The sequence below is a fragment of the Epinephelus fuscoguttatus genome, linkage group LG23 (genome assembly GCF_011397635.1).
Source record: "Epinephelus fuscoguttatus linkage group LG23, E.fuscoguttatus.final_Chr_v1".
NCBI lineage: Eukaryota > Metazoa > Chordata > Actinopteri > Perciformes > Serranidae > Epinephelus > Epinephelus fuscoguttatus.
In genome coordinates, this window is record NC_064774.1 from 25388118 (window position 1) to 25409578 (window position 21461).

Sequence of the window (21461 nt, forward strand, 5' to 3'; positions counted from 1 at the left end):
GGATCGAACCAGATCGAACCTCGCCTGTGAGGCGAGAGTGCTAACCACCACACCACCGTGCCGCCCCTATTTAAAGGCATTTCTGCCTAAATAGTGTTGAATAGACTTAATCACAATGTTTAATTACACATATTTCCAGCTAGAAAATCCTCACATCGCATACATAAAATGTAAGTAAGTTAGTTTTTAGCCATCTAAAAAAACGCCCACCAAAAAAATCAAAATCAGTTTAAGCGTACACTATCTTAAAAATATTTTTACCACTTTAGACAGCCTTTTAATGGGGAAATGAAGCCATCAAATTAAAGCCACCAAACTACACTGACAAAAGCAGTCATTTAACTTAGCAGAACACTGAAGTTGCTGTTCTGCCACTGTGTGGAATAGTTAGTGTGTAAGGTGAAGCACGGCAAATATTCAAATAGAATGTGCACTTACACTAATATTGATTTTTTTTTTTTTTTTTGGTGGCTAAATTACGCTTTGCTGCACCCGCATCCACAGCAGTCCATTGTTTAGCGTCCGTGCCGGTAGGTTTAGTTTGTTAGAGATGATAGTAAAGCAACAAAGTATATAAAATAAGCACAGCAGAAATGTCAAATGGGTCAGATGACCGTGTTAAGCTATATATCTTTAAACGTTACAGTTACAGCTGAAAATGAAAACAGAAATCAACAAGTTTGCTGATTTCACATATCTCTGCTATTGTCGTCATTAGCGATGACGCGAAGTCTATAATTAAGCACAAAAGTCACAGCAGATTTTAGCCATTAGAATGTCCTTCAATGAAAAGCAATTATTCACTGCATTCTTTTCATTAGCTAAAGCAAATAAGTACAACTAGCAGTAACCAATTTTTCCATTAGCTTAACATGGACACATGCTAGGTACAGGTGTCTTTACTTTAGCTAGGGCTGTGAAGTGAGCTTAGATTATTAATTAAAGTGAAGAGCCAGTGTTAGCTGCACCCGGCATCTGATGTGTTCAGAAAATGTACCTCAAAGAAAGACAAATTATGAGAAGAGCTAACAAACAATGCTAACACTAGCTCTACACTGGATGCTTGTGCTCACAACCTAGCCTAGCTAATTAGTTTGTGGTTTAATCAAATAATTTAGACTATGTAAACAAGACAGCTTTAGAGGTGCTGGTGAGCATGTCACAGAAAGAAATTAAGTTATTCCTAAAATGTTGAACCATCCCTTTAACATGATTTTGTATACATGGGAATTGAGGACATAAACTAGATGACATCATCACTCTTGTTTGTATTCATCCTCCATTTTCTCCCTCCCTTTCTTTCTCTTTATCCATCTTTCTGTTCTTGTGCCCATTGATTTGTGTATGAGCACAAGCAGAGAGCAAGACATGTTTGTTTATCAGTTTGGCTTCCATCCTTGTTCTCGCCTCATTTCTATCTTGCTCATATTTCTTTTACTGGCCTCAGAGACACAGCTACAAACTATACAAACCTCTGAATCATTTCTCATTTGTGTCTTTAACCCCCTGTCTTGTTTACGTCTCTCCTCCCTGTCACCCCCCATTTCTCACTCCGTCAGGCTTTACACTGTTGTGTTTACCTGATAAGAAGGAAGGATGATAATAAATAAAACATAAATGCATATTGTTTTTTGTGCTGAGCAGTTTCAGTAGTGGTTATGCTTTGTCGCCATTTTTCGTAGTTGCTTAATTCATTGGGTTACCAGCTGTCTCCTGAATAGGAGCAGCTGGCCAAGTGCAGTATGTGTGTACATAAATGTGTGTGTGTGTGTGTGTGTGTGTGTGTGTGTGTGTGTGTGTGTGTGTGTGTGTGTGTGTGTTGAGACTCAACTCCAAGTGCATTCATTAAGCCATGATATACTACAAATTATGCTTTCCTCCAGTGCAGCAAAGTTTGCTCCAAAGTGTGTGGATACGAACCTGCCGAGGATTTCCAGAAGCTCCGCAACTCCATTGAAGTGCTCAGTTTCATATATGAACCTGAAGATCAGACACAAAACACACACACACACAGAGTGATTTGTAATGATTCATCAGTAAATCATGTAGCTGTTCTAATCAAACAAAAGTAAAATCAACTTAAAGAAGGACTGCAAGTCTTGAAATAGAAACATAATCTGTTAACTTAGTGTAAAATTACCAACATCATATATCATGATGTATACTATGTCTGGAATACAACTCTGTTACTTCTGTGATGTCATCATGGGAGAAAGAATTGAAGTACAATAACAGTAAGGGCAGATTTATGCCTATACTGCATTTTTGAGTTGTCAGAATGAACAAACAGTGATACTGAAACCAGTTAACTGAGGCAGAAACATAGCGTGTTGCAGCTCTCCAGTGCTTAAATTATTATTGCAAACACAACAATCCAGCCGCGCTTGGTGAAGGGAAAGATGAAACATGAGTTTACATCGCAGCACTCTTGTTAGTCAGAGCCGTTTGATCAATTATTTGAGGAGATATGTGTCACCACACAATGATTTAACACTCAAGATAGATGCAGAATGGAGATACATTGCTGATCCGGTCAGTGTCAGGACTGCAAATGTGCACAGTCATGTTTGAGCATGTGGTGAACTTGTTTGTGTGCATGAGAATATTATCTGAGCCAGAAAATACTCCATGTGGCACTTTGTGCCTCTCGAAAATTTAGACAACATGTCCCTTAAACCCTCTCCAAGTTCTCATCTGTGTTGATGCTTATGCCTCATTGACATCACATTGTATAGACCATAATTACGAGCAGCTGTGTGGGAAAACTGTTAAAAAGACAGTTCAAGCATCCTTCTGCGTGGTGATATGTTTGGTGGGTGTAGTTCAATAGAAAGAACATAGTTCTTACATGAAACTGCTCACAACAAGGTTTGTGGATTATCTAGAGTCATGATTTTTGGAAAGAAACATTGCTGTTGAGTTTTTCAAATTTATTTTTTTTTTGGCGCTTTGAGCACCTCAAGCTGAGTGACATTTAGCTCTATTATATCTGAGAGAAGGCAGACATCTCTCAGCCAAACTCTCCACTCTGCAACTCACACCAAAACAAACCAGAGTGATAAATAGCATTACAGGTCAAAAGAAAAATATATATTTTATTCAGGGTTGAAGTGGCCCTTTAACCCCAGCCTCCTGGGTGTAGTTCAGAGTCAGTGACAGAACTACAGAAGCATCCACAAAATGATGTCCAAATAGGTGCAAAGCCATAACAACTGGAAGTTACAATTGAAACAAGAATCCAGTATTATATAGTATTGATGCAGCTAATTAAAAAGGAGCTGAATGCTGTCTGTGTCTTTTTTCACTTGTTAAGGAACCACTCCAAATACGAAGCGCAAAAAAGGCTAATTTATAAATAACTCAGATTGTGAAAAACTTTCACCAATTTTCCTGTTTTGTGCTTTAAGATCATCATTAATTAAACTAAAAACATGCATTACAGAAGTCATAAACACTGCCTTCCTCCCTGCTGATGACCTTTGTTGGTTAATGTTTGATTTATTGACGTTATGATGCCATAAATAGCACCCGTAAATCCTGTGCATTGGATTGGTGGAAGACAGCGTGTACCTGAGGAAGATGTTGTTGATCTGTTTGCGGATGTAGGCTCGGAGGCCCAGTAGTTTTCCATAGACACGGTGCAGGATGGTCTTTAGGTACTCTCTCTCCCTGGGGTCCTCACTGTCAAACAGCTCCAGGAGCTACACACACACACACACACACACACACACACACACACACACACGATAATTACAGACACAAGCACGGTATGTTTGCATTATAGTTCTTGTGAGGACCTTTTCTGAATGCATTCATTCTCCAACCTCCTCACTCTGACAACCAAATCCTAACGTTAAAGTCATTTGAACTATTCATAAACAGTAATGTGTTTGTTCTTCTTCTCTTTGTTTGTTCTGTGGTGTTTTTTTCCATTCACCAAGCACAATTAATATTACATAAACTGTTTTTTCCCCGTCAATTTCTAAAATAAAGCAGGATATTAAACGTAAAAGTTGTACGACAGGGACTGCGGAGTCTTTTAGTCAATTTTTTATATGTGCCCCGACTTAGATAACAAAATTGGAGAGCACTCCAGCAGGGATATTACGAGGTTCTGCGATGGCTGCAGTTTCAAAGAAGAGCTTCATTTATTTATACCTTTCCATTTATCAGGATTTTAGAGACATCTTAGGGCTTTGGATTTGACAAACTGCGTGGAGAGAGAGAGGATTACCTGCAGGACAAACTTCTGGTCGACGTAGCGTTTGGCCATGGAGGGCTGGAAGTCCGGGCTCTCCAGGAAACGCAGAAAGAACTCGTACACCAGCTAACGAAGGCACAGAAAGCAAATGATTAGACATCATTTAGTGTCTATGTTTGTCTCCTGAAGGAATAGTATGACATTTTGGTAATTATTCATTTTCTTGCCAAGAGTTAGAAAAGAAGATCGATGCCATTCTCATGTCTGTATGCCAACCATGTAGCTAAGGCCAGCAGCAGTTATCTCAGATTAGCACAAGGACTGCTTGTACACAAATCAATTAGAAGATGGCACAAGAATGAGATAAATTAGTGATGAATTAGTAAGATTTAGAGGTGCTGGTAGGCGCTTTCTTAATCTTTAGACAGAGCCAGGCTAGCTTTATTACCTGTTCCAAGTCTTAATACTAAGCTAAGCTAACAGACCACAGGTTGTGGCTTCATATTGACTGGGCATACGAAAGTGTGGTATCAATCTTCTCGTCTCAGTCTCAGCAAAATAGTGAGTGAGGGCAAACTATTTTTTCAAAGCTGCTCTAGGCAACACAGCATGATGACTGCAACAAGACGTGACTTCTGTGAGAAATATCTGAGCTTAAGAAACCAGGATCTACTTCACTTGCTGAATCAGTGCTCAACTTTATAAAGAGTAGAATGCTTTACACCACAAAATACCAACTGAAGGGAAAAAGATTTTGTTTCATAACAGTCTGGACTTCACGCTTATATTTTTGACTCATCTCTTCCTGAAGGTGCAGAAGTGACTGTACACCACAACCAAATGTCATCTGGACAAACATCACAAGTATTTTTAGAAGCTGTGACGTTCTTCTTTTCTAGAGCTCAATCTTGTGATTCCGAGTGATAAAAAAGTTACATTTGTGCAAACAATGTTGCTTTCAACAGCAGATTTAACTGATCTAAAGGACCTCAGGCTCAGGTACAGTATGTTTATGTGCAGATAATTGCTGAACGCTGCATTCAAAGCAACACCTGGTGGGAGTTGTGTGCATTATGGCATTGTCCGCCCTCCCAAATATAGTATATAATATATAGTAGGGCCCATTTTTCATGGCACTTACTGACACTGCATTGTGTTTCACTATAATAAACAAAAGCAAGTACATCGCAACAATTCCCAAACTGTTTTTTGCACAAAAAAGACCAAAGTCAACATGTTTTGCTGAACATATCTTTTCCAAGAGAAACTGTCCTTTACCTCTGCAGGGAGAAAATGCATGAAATTATGTAAGTGGTGTATGTTGTACCTGCAGATGCGGCCAGGAGGCTTCGAGTGTTGGCTCATCTTCCTCAGGATCAAACTCTGGATTCTCGCTGGGTGGAAGAGTCCGGAAGATATTTACCGAGATCTGGAAAACCACAGAGGAGGAGAAGGGAAGGAGAGTGATGGGAACAGGAGTGTGAGGATGAAAATAGGAAGAGGGAAATATGAAAATGAATGAGAGGTAAGGAAGGATGTTGAAAGAGGAAGGGGATAAGGGGAGATGAGGGAAAAGTGAAGTGGAAAGGGAAGGAATTGGAGAGGTAAAAAAGGCGGATTAGGAAGAGCAAAAGGACACACAGCACATTCCTGTTAATGTTATGGATATCCTTGACATAATCTCTGGATTGAAAGAAAAAAGACAGATGTGATAGCTATATTTTCAGAAAAAAATAGGTCTATGACTCTCTGATAAAATAACAAGTCTGAGCAAAACATCCTTTGAGTCATTTCTAGACTCCACCATGCTGATATTTCAACATGATACACGTCACAGAGTTGTGTCACTAAAAGCTCAATAACTCTCAGGATAGAGCCAGGATAAATAGCTGGTGTTTTTAAGAGCCCTACATTAAGGGGATAGTTTGGATTTTTGAAGTGGGGTTGTGTAGAGTGTTTACCCATGGTCATTGTATTACATACAGTAGATCTCAGTCAACACACCCCAAGTTTAAAGAATAAGGCTGGAGTAAAGCTGAGCAATGTACTTCTGTATTTTAGCCAACTAAAAAAAAGTCCCATCTAAAACAGTCAATATCAGTTTAAGTATATGCTAAGGTGAGAATTTTTTCACCGCTTTGTATTTCCATCAGACAGCATGTTTTGACAGAGAAGCTGTTAACATCTTCAGTTCCCCACTAATGCTCTTGTCATAGCCACCAGATTCCATTCACAAAAAACGTAATTTTACCTTTCTGAACATGGGAGCTGCTGGTCTACTGCTGCTTTGATCGGTTAGTTTGTGTTGTTGTGTGACTTTGGTGAATCAGAACTAACCATTTTATACGCAAAAGACACACAGACAAACTAACTGTTTGAGGAGGTGCTAGACCAGCAGCAATGTTAAATCACTGTTTTTCTCAATGGAGTCTGGCTTTAAAGAGAGCTTTGTAATAGCTTAATTTTCCCAGTGAAAATCACTGTCTGACATTAAGTTAAAGCAGTGACAATATTCTAAATATAGTGTACACTTATACTATTATTGATTTTTTTTTGGTGGGACTTTTTTTAAGTGGCTAAAAACGTTTTGTTGCTGACCCCTCCCCCACAGTAGATTGCTTAGCTTCCATGTGAGACTCCAAACTGGGGGCGTGCCGACTGACATCTACTGTATGTAATACACTGTCTATGGATAAGTACTTCATACAACCCCACTTCAAAAGATCTGAACTATCCCTTTAAAAGGACAATTAGGTGGGTTTCTGTCAACTACATCAAGCGAATACAATCACTTCAGCTGTTATCGGCCATGTTTGAAGCTGTTCACAGACTGTGTTTGAGAAGAACAACTGGTAAGCCATGCAACCTGGCTGCTTGCAAAGTCATGATTTATTCAACAAATGTATTTCCACTGGCCATTTAGTGCATAAACTACACTGCAAAAAGCAAATGTGGTAAATCCCAACACCCCAATTCAGCATTATCGTCTTCTCCATTCTTCCCTTCTCTCCATTTGTTTGCATTAGTAAAACTTCTCTCTGCAGGAGGATACAGGCTCATTTCACATGAATATATAAACCTTACTTGATTTAAAAAGGTCCAAATCGTTTGTGAGAGAACAACCATTAGACCAGAATTCCACAATATTTCTACATTTGGGAAATATCATCTGGGGATTGTTGCTCTCTCCTTCCTTCGTTAATAAAAATTAAGCTTTTTTTTAACCTTGTGACCACACATTAAAGCCTTTGCCCACTTTTCTTTCATCCCACCCTCTGTCCTATCAGCATTTTCACATCCTCTGGGTATAGTGACTCTATAACATAAGCTATATCCTCAACTCGCTTCACCTTCTGTCCTCAATCCCTCTTTTCTTTCCTCCTCTTTATATCCTCTGGGACCTTTGGTGCTTTGTGTTGGTGTCCACACTTTTTTCTACCACACTCCATCTTTCCTGTCCATCCCTCTCTTTCTCGCCATCTGTGCAGCCTATTGCTATTTAGCACCCTTTGCAAACATTCTATCTCTCCCATCGTATCTATCTATCTATCTATCTATCTATCTATCTATCCCTCTCCTCTCTCTCACCACCTTTGTTTATCGCCTCTGCTGGAAATCACACTGTCTACCTTCTCTTTCATCCATCTATTCATTCTTCTTTTATTATCTATTTTCTTGTGCAGTTTCCAGGTGTTGAAATGATGAGGATTGATTCCATGTGGAAATATTGTTCTGGCTTTCTTTGTTCATCCACATTGACCATTGTTTGTCACTGTCTGTTCTCAAAAGTTCATTTTTTGACATTAAGATACTTAGCATTTATTCATCTGTCTTTCATTTCTATCCTTTCATCAGTGCATCCTCTAGTCCATTATCTCCACCCCTAACCTCCCCTCTCCTTCTCCCCTCCTACCATCTTTATAGCCTCTGGGTACAGAGGCTCTATGAGGACTCCTCTGCTAGTGGCCACGCTCTCCACCAGCTCGTTGAGCGCCGCACGTTTGATCTCCTTCCCCTTCAGGTCGGCCACGCAGTCCAGGAAATCAAACAGCACGCAGCACTGCTGCAGCTTCTTACAGAACAGGTCATGTAACTCTGCCACCGGGGCGTCTGGATGATTGAGAGTTGGGAAGGAAGAAAGAGAGAGAAAGAAAAAGAGGTGTTTTAGACAAATAGGTTAAAGGACAAAAACGGCAATGCAGCTTGGCCAAATCCGATGGCGTTCCTGAAAGATGCTTTGTGCTTAGAGTGTTGTAGTATACAGAGATGTATTCTACAGGCTAGATCTTCTCTCAAAGGTAATGAGGGAAAGAGAGCAGACTATTACTCTACAAACACATTTGTACACACCCACACACACAGGGACTTGCATCCATACACACACACACACACACACACACACACACACACACACACACACACACACATGTCCACACACACCTTCCTCCAGAGGGCTGTGTTGTATCTCAGTCCTATTACCTGTCAGATTCGTTCTCCAGGCCTGTTCGTCACAATGAAACAACCTGCTGCCGGCCGTCAGATTAAAACCTTGTACCTCCAAAAAAAATTCACCACTTTTTCGCAGATGTAGAGAAAGTGGCTGATACCCATGGATTACTGAACACATGCAGTGAGTTTTAAATTGATTCCATGGGCCTGAGGGGGTGTGAAACTTAGCAGCTTGGCCTGTAAAGCATCATGCAAGAAGTAAAAAAATGAAGCAAACACCAAAGGAGAGAGCTACGGGCTTTGACAGCAGCCAAATGGGAATCCTTGGGTTTTTTCCTCGGTAACCAGATGATTGATGACTCAATAGCTAAATATAGCAGTGAAATATCCAAAGTTTAGATTCCTATATAAGTGAGGTGTGTGTGAGGTTTGGTCTGAACAATAATATGCTGATTTACATTAAGATAAAGGATATGAAAATACACATAAGATCCTCTTTGCAAAGGCTTTTGAGAGATCTCAGCAGAATGTTGCAGACTGTATGTGTATATTTATGACATGATGCCAAACGAAATTTCGTTGTGTATTTTTGTACAATGACAATAAAGCTTCTTATCTTATCTTATCTTATCTTATCTTATCTTAGCTGATATATGACCTATAATTGCTATGGAAAAAGGAGATGATCTGGAAAGACATCACAGACAGAGTTTAAAGCTCTGAATCCTATTCCAGCCATTGTTTGTTTGATACACTACCTTACCTTGCCATGTATGACAAACCCTACAGGAACTCAGTGGACCTAACTGGTTCTATAATTTGATTTCTACATGTAACTAAACACGATGAGAACTGATAGGCAATCTTGGGTTGTAATCAATGTGGAGTAAAGGAGTGGTAAGTGGTGGCCATAGGCACTACAGGCTTAAGCTTGGCCAGCAATTGGCCACCACACAGCCCATTCTGAATTAAGGGCCCCAACACACCAAGTCAAAAGTCGGACATAGGTCAACGCCTGGCTGTCAGTGAGCGTCTGTCGCCCTTGTTCTTGCTATGTGTCCTGTATCCTTGGCACTAGTCAACCCTTGTTGGCTGTTTTTGGCCAACTGAACGTGCTGAATCGGTGTTGGACCCAGAGGAGCTTGTCAGTGAGAGAAATCATTCTAACGAACCGCTAAAGTCAAGAGGGCGTGAAACTGAAACAAACTTGTTATATTAGGTCAGATTATTTTCAAGCCATTGGGTTCTTAAGCAGAAACAGTTCAGAATGGTTTGTGTTATTGTTCACTAGTGCATGGTAAATATAATTTGTTCCTTCAACATCAGGTTGTGTTGTTTATGTGCTAACTGGCTAACTAGCATCTTGAATCCATTCTGTCCGTTCCCCTTTAATTGTTTACTGTTTATTTGCATCCCTATTAGTTGTTATCAAGCCAAAAGCTACTCTTCCTGGTGTCCATGTTAAATGGCAGATACGAGCTGCCTGCTAGTAAGGAGAGTTATTTCCTCTTAGGCTGGTGCTGAACGTACGTTATAGTTAGCCATTGGCTGTAGCCTTTGCGGTGTGCTTATGCGCAACATCTTGGCTGACGCACAGATGACGTGAGGCGACACAACAGTCAGCCTTTGTTGCTGCTAGTTCTTTGATGTCACTTTGATGTTTCTAGGCCTTAAGACACAAACTTCTGTGCCACACCAAAGAGTAAAGTGGTCTTAGCCTGGCCACCATGATGCAAATTGTTTGCCTCCACTACTTGCTGCACTGAGTGCAATTCTTCTGTTTTTTTTTTCAAATTAGGTAGAGGTAGAATTCAAAAGTATAAGGACAAAGAAAAGCTCTGTAATAGAAAATTGTTTAATAACATAAACCTGTCACATTTAATGCAATCCAATACTAGAGCACAGCTAACTACACCCTAAAATGACCATGGAGTAAATGACTATTGACTCCTGTCTAAGCAGTGTCAGCAAGAAATGTACTTTAGCCTTGAACAAATAATCTCTTTGTCAGAAAAAAACAATGCAGCTTTACCAATGGCTGGGAAGCAGTCTAGACTGACTGTGCAGTTGGAAAGAGGATGATCCAAGACTCTCACACACACACTCACTCACACACTCACACACACACAGCAGGAGCGGATTAGATTTAACCCTTCTTAACCCCCAGGTGGGAAACAGAGGAGGAATAAGGGAGGGGGTGACTGGAGTTCTTCCAGCCCCAGACCCCCTCACCTCTTATGGGCACACCATGACCATCTGCTCCCTTTGGCAAAAAGCTACATGACAATAGACGAGAGCCGTCCTTTGCTTGATATGTCAGGTACACACTCTTTTGAGATCACTGAAAGTGGCCTTTTACTCTATCAATTATGACCAACTGTGCCTTCCATAATTTGGATGGTGATGTGACAGAGTATCTGTATTTGAAGAGGATTTATTTTAAGTCTAACACATAATGAAACTACTAAGTTGCTGTTTGATAAAGTCCCAGGTTGATGATATGGAAAAACTTTACTGTAAGATTATGATCCTAATTTTCTGACTTACAACTTTATGTATTTGGGTTACATTTAGTTTAAACTCACAACAAGACTGTCTTCTATTGGGGAGAATATTCTCTAAACTTTGACTTGTCATATATGCAGACGATTATTTGTTTTTTGTGTTAAAAGGATCAGAAAACCAGGACTGACCCGCTTCTTGGGTTTTTTTTTTGTTTTTTGGGTTTTGTTTGGTTTGGTTTATGACAATTCAACATGCATGACATAACCTGTAAAAACTTTTTCTGTGACTTTTCTTTAGCCTTCCTTTCTGCCCATTTTACATTAGTGTTGCCATCTATGGGACTGCCCATCGAGCTGTACTGAGTGGTCAATTTGTTCTTGAATTGCAGCCATTTCTCAGTGACTGGACAAACGTGTGACAGACAAGATCACACAATTTACTGACTATTTGTCACAAAAAACGAGTGTGAAAAGTTTTTGACAGTGAACTATTTCTTCTGACTTTGCTTTGAGAAAGAATGTGAGTCTAAATCTGCGAGGCAACCACCTCTGTATTTGTGGCTCTTGGTTAGTTTGAGATAGCTGCAGCTTCAGTCCTTTTATCCACCTGGTCGCTCATCACTCTTGTACCATCCTTTCCTTCTTCTCTTCACCTCTCTGTTTTCCTTTCCTTCCCAATCTGCCCCTTCCTAACCTTTCTACCTCTTGCCTCCTTCTCTCCTGATTTCTCATGGCCCCCCTTTTGGCTGTCCACTCCCCCCTCCTGTTCCCCCTCTGTAGACACACTGTGAAGGTGAAATCTAATCCATTTTTAATGGAGAGTAATTGTATGAAAATGTGCCGTGCTGGGACTGAGAAAAAAGAACAGAGAGAGGTGAAAAGACGACGGGAAAGAAAAAAGCATGTATGTGTGTTTGGGAGACAGAGAGTGGGAAAGGAGGTGAGAAAAAGAGAGGGAAGATGAAGAGACTTGGTGGGTCATGTGACAGCAAGTGTGGGAGAGAGCAAAGGAAAAAAAATGACAGAGAAAAAAGAGTGTCGGAAGATGACAGGCACAGACAGAGCCACAGTACATATTTTAAGGCAAAGCAAATGGGCTAAAACTGGTCTTTGGTTGTCTGCGTTTGCTAAACTGGCCACCAGTATTACCTTGCTGTCTGTTATCACGTCTGGCACTGGCAGAAACTGCTCACATTTGAATGGATAACACGAACTCGGTGCACAATGAAACAGTGGAGAAGCCAAACTGAGGTAATACTGAGGTGGATTTTAGTTTTCCTCATGGCTGTGCTATTATTAGGTCAATGCAGGTCGCTCCAGACCCATTCATTCAAATCAGCTTTTAATATCATGTCAGTGCAGTGATTAGAATATTAACTCAGATCTTAATCACAGCAAGTGAGTCATTTATGACTGAGCTATTTTCATGCTCCTGACAGTCCAAATTGGTGTTTTGAATGGGTAACAAGCTGTGGCTATAAAATCCAAAACATTAAATGCATGTAGTTAAATTTTACTACTTTATTTATTTCATCTTTATTAACTGAGAAAGTCCCCTGAGATTAAAACTCATATTGTCTACATGTCACATCATTACCAAAGTTACATTACCACAATTATAAAAGCATGTTAAAACAAACAGAAAAGCAATTACACTCTACATTTATTTTTATATATAAAGAGCAGGCTATCTGTGCTAATACAAAGTGCTTCAAGCTTTGTGTTACTCTTCCTTTAATCCTTTGTTCTTCCTCATGTGACTGTGCAGATAAAGGAGCTTTTCAAAATGCACATGCACAAAGAATGATTAATTTCCCCTGCAGTCATTATCTGAAAATGTTACAGTTCTACTTTTTTCCTTTTTAAAACTACACCAATCAATGTTTTTATATTAGCAATATATCTAATGACTGTGTAATGTGAAAGAGGTCGCTCATAGTGGCAAACACACAGGGAATTATCACCAGACTCTGCTGCTCCTCTCAGCTTTACAGTGTTTGAGTGTTTTTCAACTTAAGAAAGTGATCACAAGTCAGTGTCACGTTCACGGCTTGTACCAAGAGTAAAAAAAAAAAAAAAAATACATATAACAACTTCTACTTTAATGTTTACCATGTTACTAATAGTAGACTTTCTTTAAAAGAACATTTTAGGGCATTGATGGTTAACCACTTAGAATATTTTTGACCAGTTACCCATGTCGGTGTATAGGTTAACTTGCTACTCGTCAGTTTACTGCACTGCGCACATACCAGGTCTGGTGGGAGCTAGCGGCACTGCTCATTCGGTGATTAACACTGTGAAAACATTTTGCCTAACCTAGACTTTATCCCCAGTTGTCCCAGTTAGTAAGCAGCTCAGTTTTGAACCACAAACCCCCTTTCACATCTTCAACTATGTTAGCTCTGTTAGCACAGTTGGCTTTGTCGGCACGGCTAGTGGTGTTAACATAATTAACAGTGCTACACGGGGGTCTGCGCTCAAAATGAAGTTGCTTACTCACTGGGGCCACCTGGGGGGAGACTGGAGGGGGGCCATCATGTTTCCACAGCAGTGCTGTCCCGTCACTGGCATGGCATTACCAACGGTAATTGCCGAATTTGAGTGGCACCGCTAGCTAGGTCCCACATGACTTGCGTGGTACACAGTGCTGAGCGGCCATGGCTAACGTTAGCTAACGAGTGGAGACTGTAGGGTAGGCAGTGTGCATTATGTTTCCATGAGTTAACGTGGCTAGCCAGCTATCTGCGAGCGAAGCCAAATAAAAAATAAATAAAAGGCAAGACATTTACATCACATAACATTAAAACTGCACCACCTTCAAATGGACAGCACTTTGTTAATGCAACGCTAAAGATCACACTGAGTCGATGGAGGGTCAGAGAAAAAGAGAAGGCCTTTTGTATTCACTTCATTTTGTATTTTGTGTTGTTTTGTTTTCTTAAAAATTAAGTTATCAAAAGCAAAATTAACCGAAACTGACATCCTTAGTAAATTTTAAGTGGAAGTCATTCATGGGAGATTACATTAGATTACACTGGAAAATAGTAATGTCTTCACTGAAGCAATTTGTTGTGTAGGTGTTGATTCTGATGAGGCGTTCTTAAAAGTGTACCAAAGGGCGGATCGCTCACTGAAGGCCAAAGTAATAAAGGCTGTCTTAGCTGTCAGCAAAAGTCTGTCCCGAATGTCAAGTCATGTTTATTTGTAAAGCCAGACATCATGCACGTACAATGTCTCAACAGTTCATAAACCAGTCCTGTAGTTGTCTAAGAAGAGTAAAAAAAATCTTTGGTGCATGAGTAAAAAATAATGTGTGAAACCTCTGGAGAGGCAACATGATGAGAGATTCCCTCTCCACGGATGGCTGGAGGTACAATATAAGCCGTAGGTGGTAAAAAAGCAATTACATAAAATGAAGAGAAAGTTGTAATAATAGAAACAGTCCAATTGAGACATACTACGACAAGACCAATAATAAAAAAAACAGAGTCCCAAAGCACTTCTTTACATACTGTATGCAGTCTATGGCTATGGGCTCATTTTAAATTTTGCAGATACTGAGGACTGCTGTATGATGTTATTGGCCGATAAGGAAACACTAAATTTCCAGAAATCTAGTGGAGTGTAATGAGAAATGCTCTCCACTCCATTCTGCCTTGCTGTCTCTCCTTTCAGCGACATTCCCACTAAGCCCAGTCGCCAGAAGAACATGTTTGCACTGCACACTTCTGCAAACCAAAGCTACATTACATTTGTAGGCTTCATACCTATATCAATGTTTTCAAAGTGACATAGTATAAAAGTTGATTTTGTTATTGGGAGGTAGAGGGGTTGATGGATGGTAAGACACACAGGCAAGACAGCTGCTAAGCTGCAGACCACTATACGACACACATTGGTTTATTAGCAACACTTTGCAGGGTTTACACTGGCGTTTGAGCCACCAAACCTGTGTTTTTCACCGACCTGTCCCTGTTTTTCCAGCAGTTTTTGTGCCAAAATTAACCATAACCTAGTGTTTTTTGTGCCTAAAAACTAATCCCATCTTCCCCACAGTGCTGAGAAACATATAGTTTCAACATATCTGCCACAAAACAATGTACAAATCTAATATATCTGTGGTTTGCACAAAGGTACAATGCAATATTACACAAACATTTTTTTCTAGCCATTGGGTTGTCCCATTTCCCCAGGCCCCTGCATCTCTATTAATAAACTTTACTGCATAAGATAAACTATCTCAGATGAATTATAATTCATACACAGACCCAGTCAGCCCTAAGCCCATTGGTTCCTACAGAAGACATCTAAAGAATCTTTATAAACTGGTCACAAACATTAAGTTGGTTTTTTTTGTAAGTGTAAGTAATTTCCTAAAACAGCTGGGCACGGTAGTGTTTAGGAAACAATAACAGGAGACTTTGTTGGGGACTATTTTAGTGGCGGATTAATACACACTTGGCACACAAGTGAATATCTGCAGCAGCAGCACTGTGTGTGGGACAAAATAAACTACAGTGCTCGTGTTCATTGTATCAAAGGAACATGTCACCCAGTGCAGCAATGTGGCTCATGGTGTGTATTCATTGTGTTTGGACAACAATGGAACAGAGTAAAAAGACAGATTTGGCAACACTTGTTCATTGCATCAATTCATTGTTGGTTTTGGTCTTTTCATCAGATCTGTCGACAAGGAGGAAATAAAGTCGTATCTCCAGACGTATTCTTTAAATACATTGAGGAAGAGGAGGCTGATGAAAAAAGATGACTTGAAACAACAGAGTGTGACGTAGAAAAGATGGTGAGTGCGAGAAGAGGGAGAGGGGTGAGTGGGTTTGGTGAAAGGAGCAGTAACATATAAGAATGAACAGTGCCAAGCGCCTTGCAACAGCATGAAAACACACATACACAGCTGCACAAATCTAAATATAGTTCTGCCGGAGAGAGACACTGAGAGGAGAGGAGGAAGAATCTGGGGAGGAAACAGGGAGGGAGGAGAGGGGAGCAGTATAGGGTTAAAAGATGACATCATCCCCTTCGTCGTCCTCCTGCTTCTCTCTCATCTTTCCATCACTAGGGTACCTCCCTTCTTTTCCTCCCTCTCCTCACTCCCTCCATCTTTCCCTTCGTCTACTCCACCCATCAGTCTCTGTGTGGCTTTATTTTTTTCCTCAAATGAGCGAGTACAGTTCTAGTCTTTAAATAACAGTTATTCTGTTTGGGGCTGAATGCGTGTGTGTGTGTGCGTGCGTGTGTGTTTGTGTGACAGAGAGACAGAAAGAGAGGAGGACAGCTTCTGTTTTAGCCACCATGCAAGCCGCCTCTGCACCTCTGTCATTAAGAACACGCACACACACACACACACACACACACACACAAACACACACTCATGCTCAATTCACAGATAGTGACGCAGAGAGGAAGCAAGGATGAGAGGGAGGGGGAGAAAGAGATAGAAGGGGATAGAGGCAGATAAAGAAAGAAAGCAAGGGAAAGACAGGTATAAATAGGAGAAGGGAGCGTCAGCAGTTATCAGAAGTGAGACACCATACAGTGTAGAAGTCAGGGCAGTATAAATATCACCTTAAGGGGTTTAAGTGACGCTTTAAGTCCATCTCTAAGTAATCTAATCCTCCTTATAACACATCCACAAGACAACAAACTGTCTAGGAAACTTACAACACATCATCTTGCTTATAAACAGCCTGATTAGAAAGGAAAAATGAAGAGGGCTGTTGTCCCGTGTGATAGGCTACATCCCCCTCTTGTCACCTCTCTTAAGATTTTCAAGCAGACTGAAGAGTAAACAGCAATTTACCTGCCGAGAAAGAACAGGACAATTCATCTGCTTTAAATTAGAGCAGGAAATACTTGGAAGTCATCACTTGGTGATAGTACCGAGAATAGGTAATAAGACCGGCTGGGTATTAGCATTTAACGTGTAAATAGTGTTGTATGTGCAGTCTGTTAATGGTAATGAAGCCGGACCTGCTGACAGAAATCTGACATGTTTATGTTCTCTGCTGAGGACGTTATGTTTTATGCCTGTCCGTCTGTCTGTCAGCAGGAGATCTCACCAAAATATGAACAGATTTTCATTACATTTGGTGGACAGATTGGTCTTGGGCCAAGGAACAATTCAGTACATTTAAATTTTTATTTGGATCTGGAATTTTTACTCAACTTACTAAAATTACAGAAATACAGACTGGTTTTCAAATTCTATGGTTCAAAAAAATATATCTCACCTGAAATGAATGATGGTGTTTTGTGTGTTCTGTTACTTTGAAAAGTTCATCCTCAAGGTGTTGCTCTTTGTGACAACCCCAGAGAATTATCACCAACTCTGCAGCCTCGACTCAACAGAGAATTTCAGCGTCTTCTAGCTCATTGTTTTGGTTTTACAGCTCACAGCTTTAATGTTTTGGTTCAGTCTCAGCACTCTCAGCTGCCTCCTTTCCAACTGCAGGACACTGTTTTCAGTGAAAATGCTCCAAAAACCCACTGTGTGCTACCTGCTTAGCACCAAATAGCAGAAGGACAAAGTGAGCAACAAGCTGGTAAACATGGTTGAGCATTTAAGCAGCTAAAGAGCCACATATTTGCCTCAGGAGTTAGTTGAGACCAAAAAAAAGCTAAAAGAAGCCTGGATATTGAGCTTACATTTGCTAGACAAACAGAAACACAACTCCAAATGAATCTAGTTGCCAAACTTTTAGCTAAAGTTAGCTGTAACAGGAGACTGCCATTGTTCTGATGGCCCAAAACGGACAACGGACCCAACTTCAATTTGCTGAAGAGGACTGTGAAATTCCATTGAAAGGTAGTGAGTGAAGACGCTTGTAAGTGGACCTTTAGTTTAAGCTAAATTAATTCACTTTTTCAACCACTTTGCGGCAGTGGAACTACCTTATATGGTTGTTCTCGGGTGCCTTGCCATTATTCCGAGAAATGTCCACCTGGACTGAAGCACACTTCTCCGTCAGCCCAAAAAGAAACATTCATTTCTCTGAAGTCCTGTTTCTCCAAAAATACACACTCCCTGCAGTTAGACAACCCAATCATCAGAAAAAATGATAGCATATTTCTATGAACCACCAATACATTACATTTGTCAACAATGCTGTGGTGAAGGTGTGGTAAGTTGTAGGCACAAAAACCATTTGGTTATGGTTCAGAAAAGACCGTGTTTTGGGTTAAAACACCCACGTTCGGTGGCTAAAACACCATTAGGAAACTCAGCGAAGGGTGGGTGAAAACACCCAGGATCGGTGGTTCAAATGCCCCTGGGTCACTGAAACTAACTGCAGGGAGTGTGTGTTTTCAGAGAAACAAGACTTCGGAGCAATGGCCATTTGTTTTTGGGATAAGAGGCTGCTTTTGGTCCAATGGGACATTTTTTGGACTGATGGGGCTTTGGCACAATGGCATGGCACCTGAGAACAACCATATATGGTAGTTACATTGCGCCAAGACAATTAAAGGAATAGATTAATATAGCTTAAGCTAAAGGTCCACCTACTAGCTTCTTTACTCACTACCTTTCAACTGCATCTCTTCTTCCTTATTCTTCTTCTCAAGCAAACTGAAGTGGGGTCAGTTATCCTTAGTGAACTACCAATGACCATCTGTCATGTGATTACAAGTGGTCATATAGATGAACCAACTTTAATCACTCATGGAAACAGGCTAAAGCACAACTATGAAAATCTGAGCATAAATCCAGACATAATTATAAGGACAGTCTCCAGAGTTTTATTCCAAATTAAGACGGCTACCTTCTGAAAAATACCAATGATTGAAGTGAAAGTCATTACTGATTAACAGTGAAAGTGACAGCTACTGTGTCTGAAGACCTTTGCTTCAAAACAGCATTGTAATTTAATGGCAGGGGATTTAAAAACATGGCAGAAAGTCTTTATATGCTGCATTCAAGGGACGCAGAGATGGTAAAGTCCCATTCTCTCTTTAACAAAGGCACTGGGAGAAGGCTAAGTCATGGCAAAAGATTAAGTGGCGCGCTAAGCCCATCTTTAAATAATCCAATGATACTAATAATACACATTTCCACCACACAGCATAATGAACAGACTGTAGCTGGGTGTTACAGGCTGTGGTTTTTATCTGTATGCTCTGTTGCCTGTAATTTTTTTGTCGCTTGCTCTCCCTATAATTACCTGAATCACTATCAGTAAATAGATTTCAATTAGCATCAATAAAACAAGACTATTTCACAGGTCCTTGGGCTATTGGGCCTCTTTAAGAGTCTAAGAGTCCAAAATCTCCTTGACCACAGAGTGACTTTCAGGAATTTTAGATGTTGGAATTCTCCTCTGAAGGTAATATTTGCTGTGCGAAATGTAAACACAAATTGGAGACAGTTAGTAAACAAATATGGGAGACAGTTATCCCGGCTGGAGACATCCTCCAACATTTGATTAGCAGCTTTGTAACCCCCACTTGTTGAATAATAATGTGTTGGTTTGCTGTACATGAGGCACGGTGCTTTCCACACTGCTGCAGAGAAAAAATAAATCTCACATTTTCTTGTCCTTGATTAAGTCTGGGCGTGATTTTAAAGGCATATTTTCTGCTTTCAGTATCTCTTTGCATCTAAAACAAATCTTCGTTCCCTTCGCTACTGATTCACAACATGTCACCTCTGCATGTCCAGTATTTGATTTTCTTTATTTACTTAGCTTTGCACTGCCTCAGAACCACAACGGCATATTTAATAGTGAACACCCACCAAGGTAACACTACTGGTTATTCAATCAGAGCGCTTATTTGCTCAAGCATCTGCGTATTCCTTTAAGAATCAACCCTTTCCTCCATGACACAGCAGTGGTTGTGCTTATTGCATCGCCAGCCGTTTCATTACATCCTCTCCCCTGCAATATCCTCTGCCTTTCTTTTATTTTTTTATCTCGCCGTCTCTCCTCCTCCCAATGTTCCTCCTCCACCTGTCAACTTAATGTTCAGTCATTTCCTCTTTCCTCATCCACTCCATTTCTTTCATCACCCCCCTCACTTTCTCCTCCACTCTCCCTCTTAATTGATCAGAGGCCGTCATAGAGCAAAAACTACTCCATGCCTACTGTAACCCAATACCAGGCCCATCCAGCTGGCCTCTGCCTTACCCGCACACACACACACACACACACACACACACACAGTCATCCAATCTCCCACATACAATCTGTGAGAGAAGGTGACTGTTTTACAGTAAACAGCACATTTAAAACAGAGCCTGCCATAAATTCATTATTATAATGTGGACAAACACACATGCTGGACAAGCAAAAAGGAAAACACATCCTCTCAAGTAGGTTAACGTGTGACCTAAATCATGAGACTGAGGTTATGTTACATGTTGCATAGGCTATTTGTCATTTTTGACAAGTACAGACTCACATTGTGGCCTGGAGAAACAACAGAAAGCCCATCTAAACGGGGAAATACACCTGAAATACAATGGGCTGTTTGTCAGAGGCAGCTACTTGTGGCAATTTGTACCTAAAGAATGTCTGCTGCAACAAACAGTACACTACAATTGTTTCGCTTTTGACATATTTACGTTGCTCTAAGCAAGGACGCCTCAGTCTTAAAGCGGGACTGTGTCACTTTAAAAAGAAGAAATAATACACACCTTCTCTTACAAATGAAAAGTCTACTTTATTTGCTCAGTTCAAAACACTACGGTTTTGCTGCTACAGCTTTATTTGGTCTAATATGGCCAAAAACTTCTGCTGGCTTATATTAGCTAATGCTTGCAAACTTTAGGTACAACAAATTTTGCTATACAATGGACATTTCTGGATCATTTTGTTGACTTCATTACTCTTCTCAGTTTGTGCTACTGTATATTATATTTTAACCCCCACCACTAGGTCATCCATGTTCCTCAGGTCCTATGTTCTTGATAGAAACCAACATTGTAAGAGATTAATATGGCCCATCCCTAAAAGAAGAGACACTGAAGTTTCAAATTCAGTCAAAAACTGAACCGAAAACTGTCTTGTCTGCAAATTGAGGACGTGGTGTTAAAGGAGTATAACAGCTTCTAGCTTTTAACGGCTTTGAGGGTGATTTCACCCAAGGAAACATACATTAAACATTTAACCTAGGAAAAAAACATTGCTGCAAACAAAAAATCATTTGAAAGGTTTTGTGTCATTAAGAGGATATTAAACTGGGGAACATAGAACCCTGGCAACATGATACGTTCCTTTTACCAATTTCCTATACACTTATGTCTGTGTTTCTTACGTAAGTTTGCTTTAACCATCTGCCTACTGTAGCAG

General features: G+C 40.3%; 1 protein-coding gene across 1 annotated transcript in view; it reads right to left on the reverse strand.

Annotated features, from left to right (window-relative positions):
* Positions 1–21461, reverse strand: part of ppp2r5b (protein phosphatase 2, regulatory subunit B', beta) — a 52664-nt gene that overhangs the window by 19571 nt on the left and 11632 nt on the right. The window contains exons 2-6 of the mRNA XM_049568943.1: positions 8115–8311; positions 5529–5630; positions 4235–4327; positions 3571–3701; positions 1921–1980 (exon numbers count right to left, since the gene is read on the reverse strand). Coding sequence (XP_049424900.1) covers positions 1921–1980; positions 3571–3701; positions 4235–4327; positions 5529–5630; positions 8115–8311 — 583 coding nt within the window. The remainder of the gene's footprint in view (positions 1–1920; positions 1981–3570; positions 3702–4234; positions 4328–5528; positions 5631–8114; positions 8312–21461) is intronic.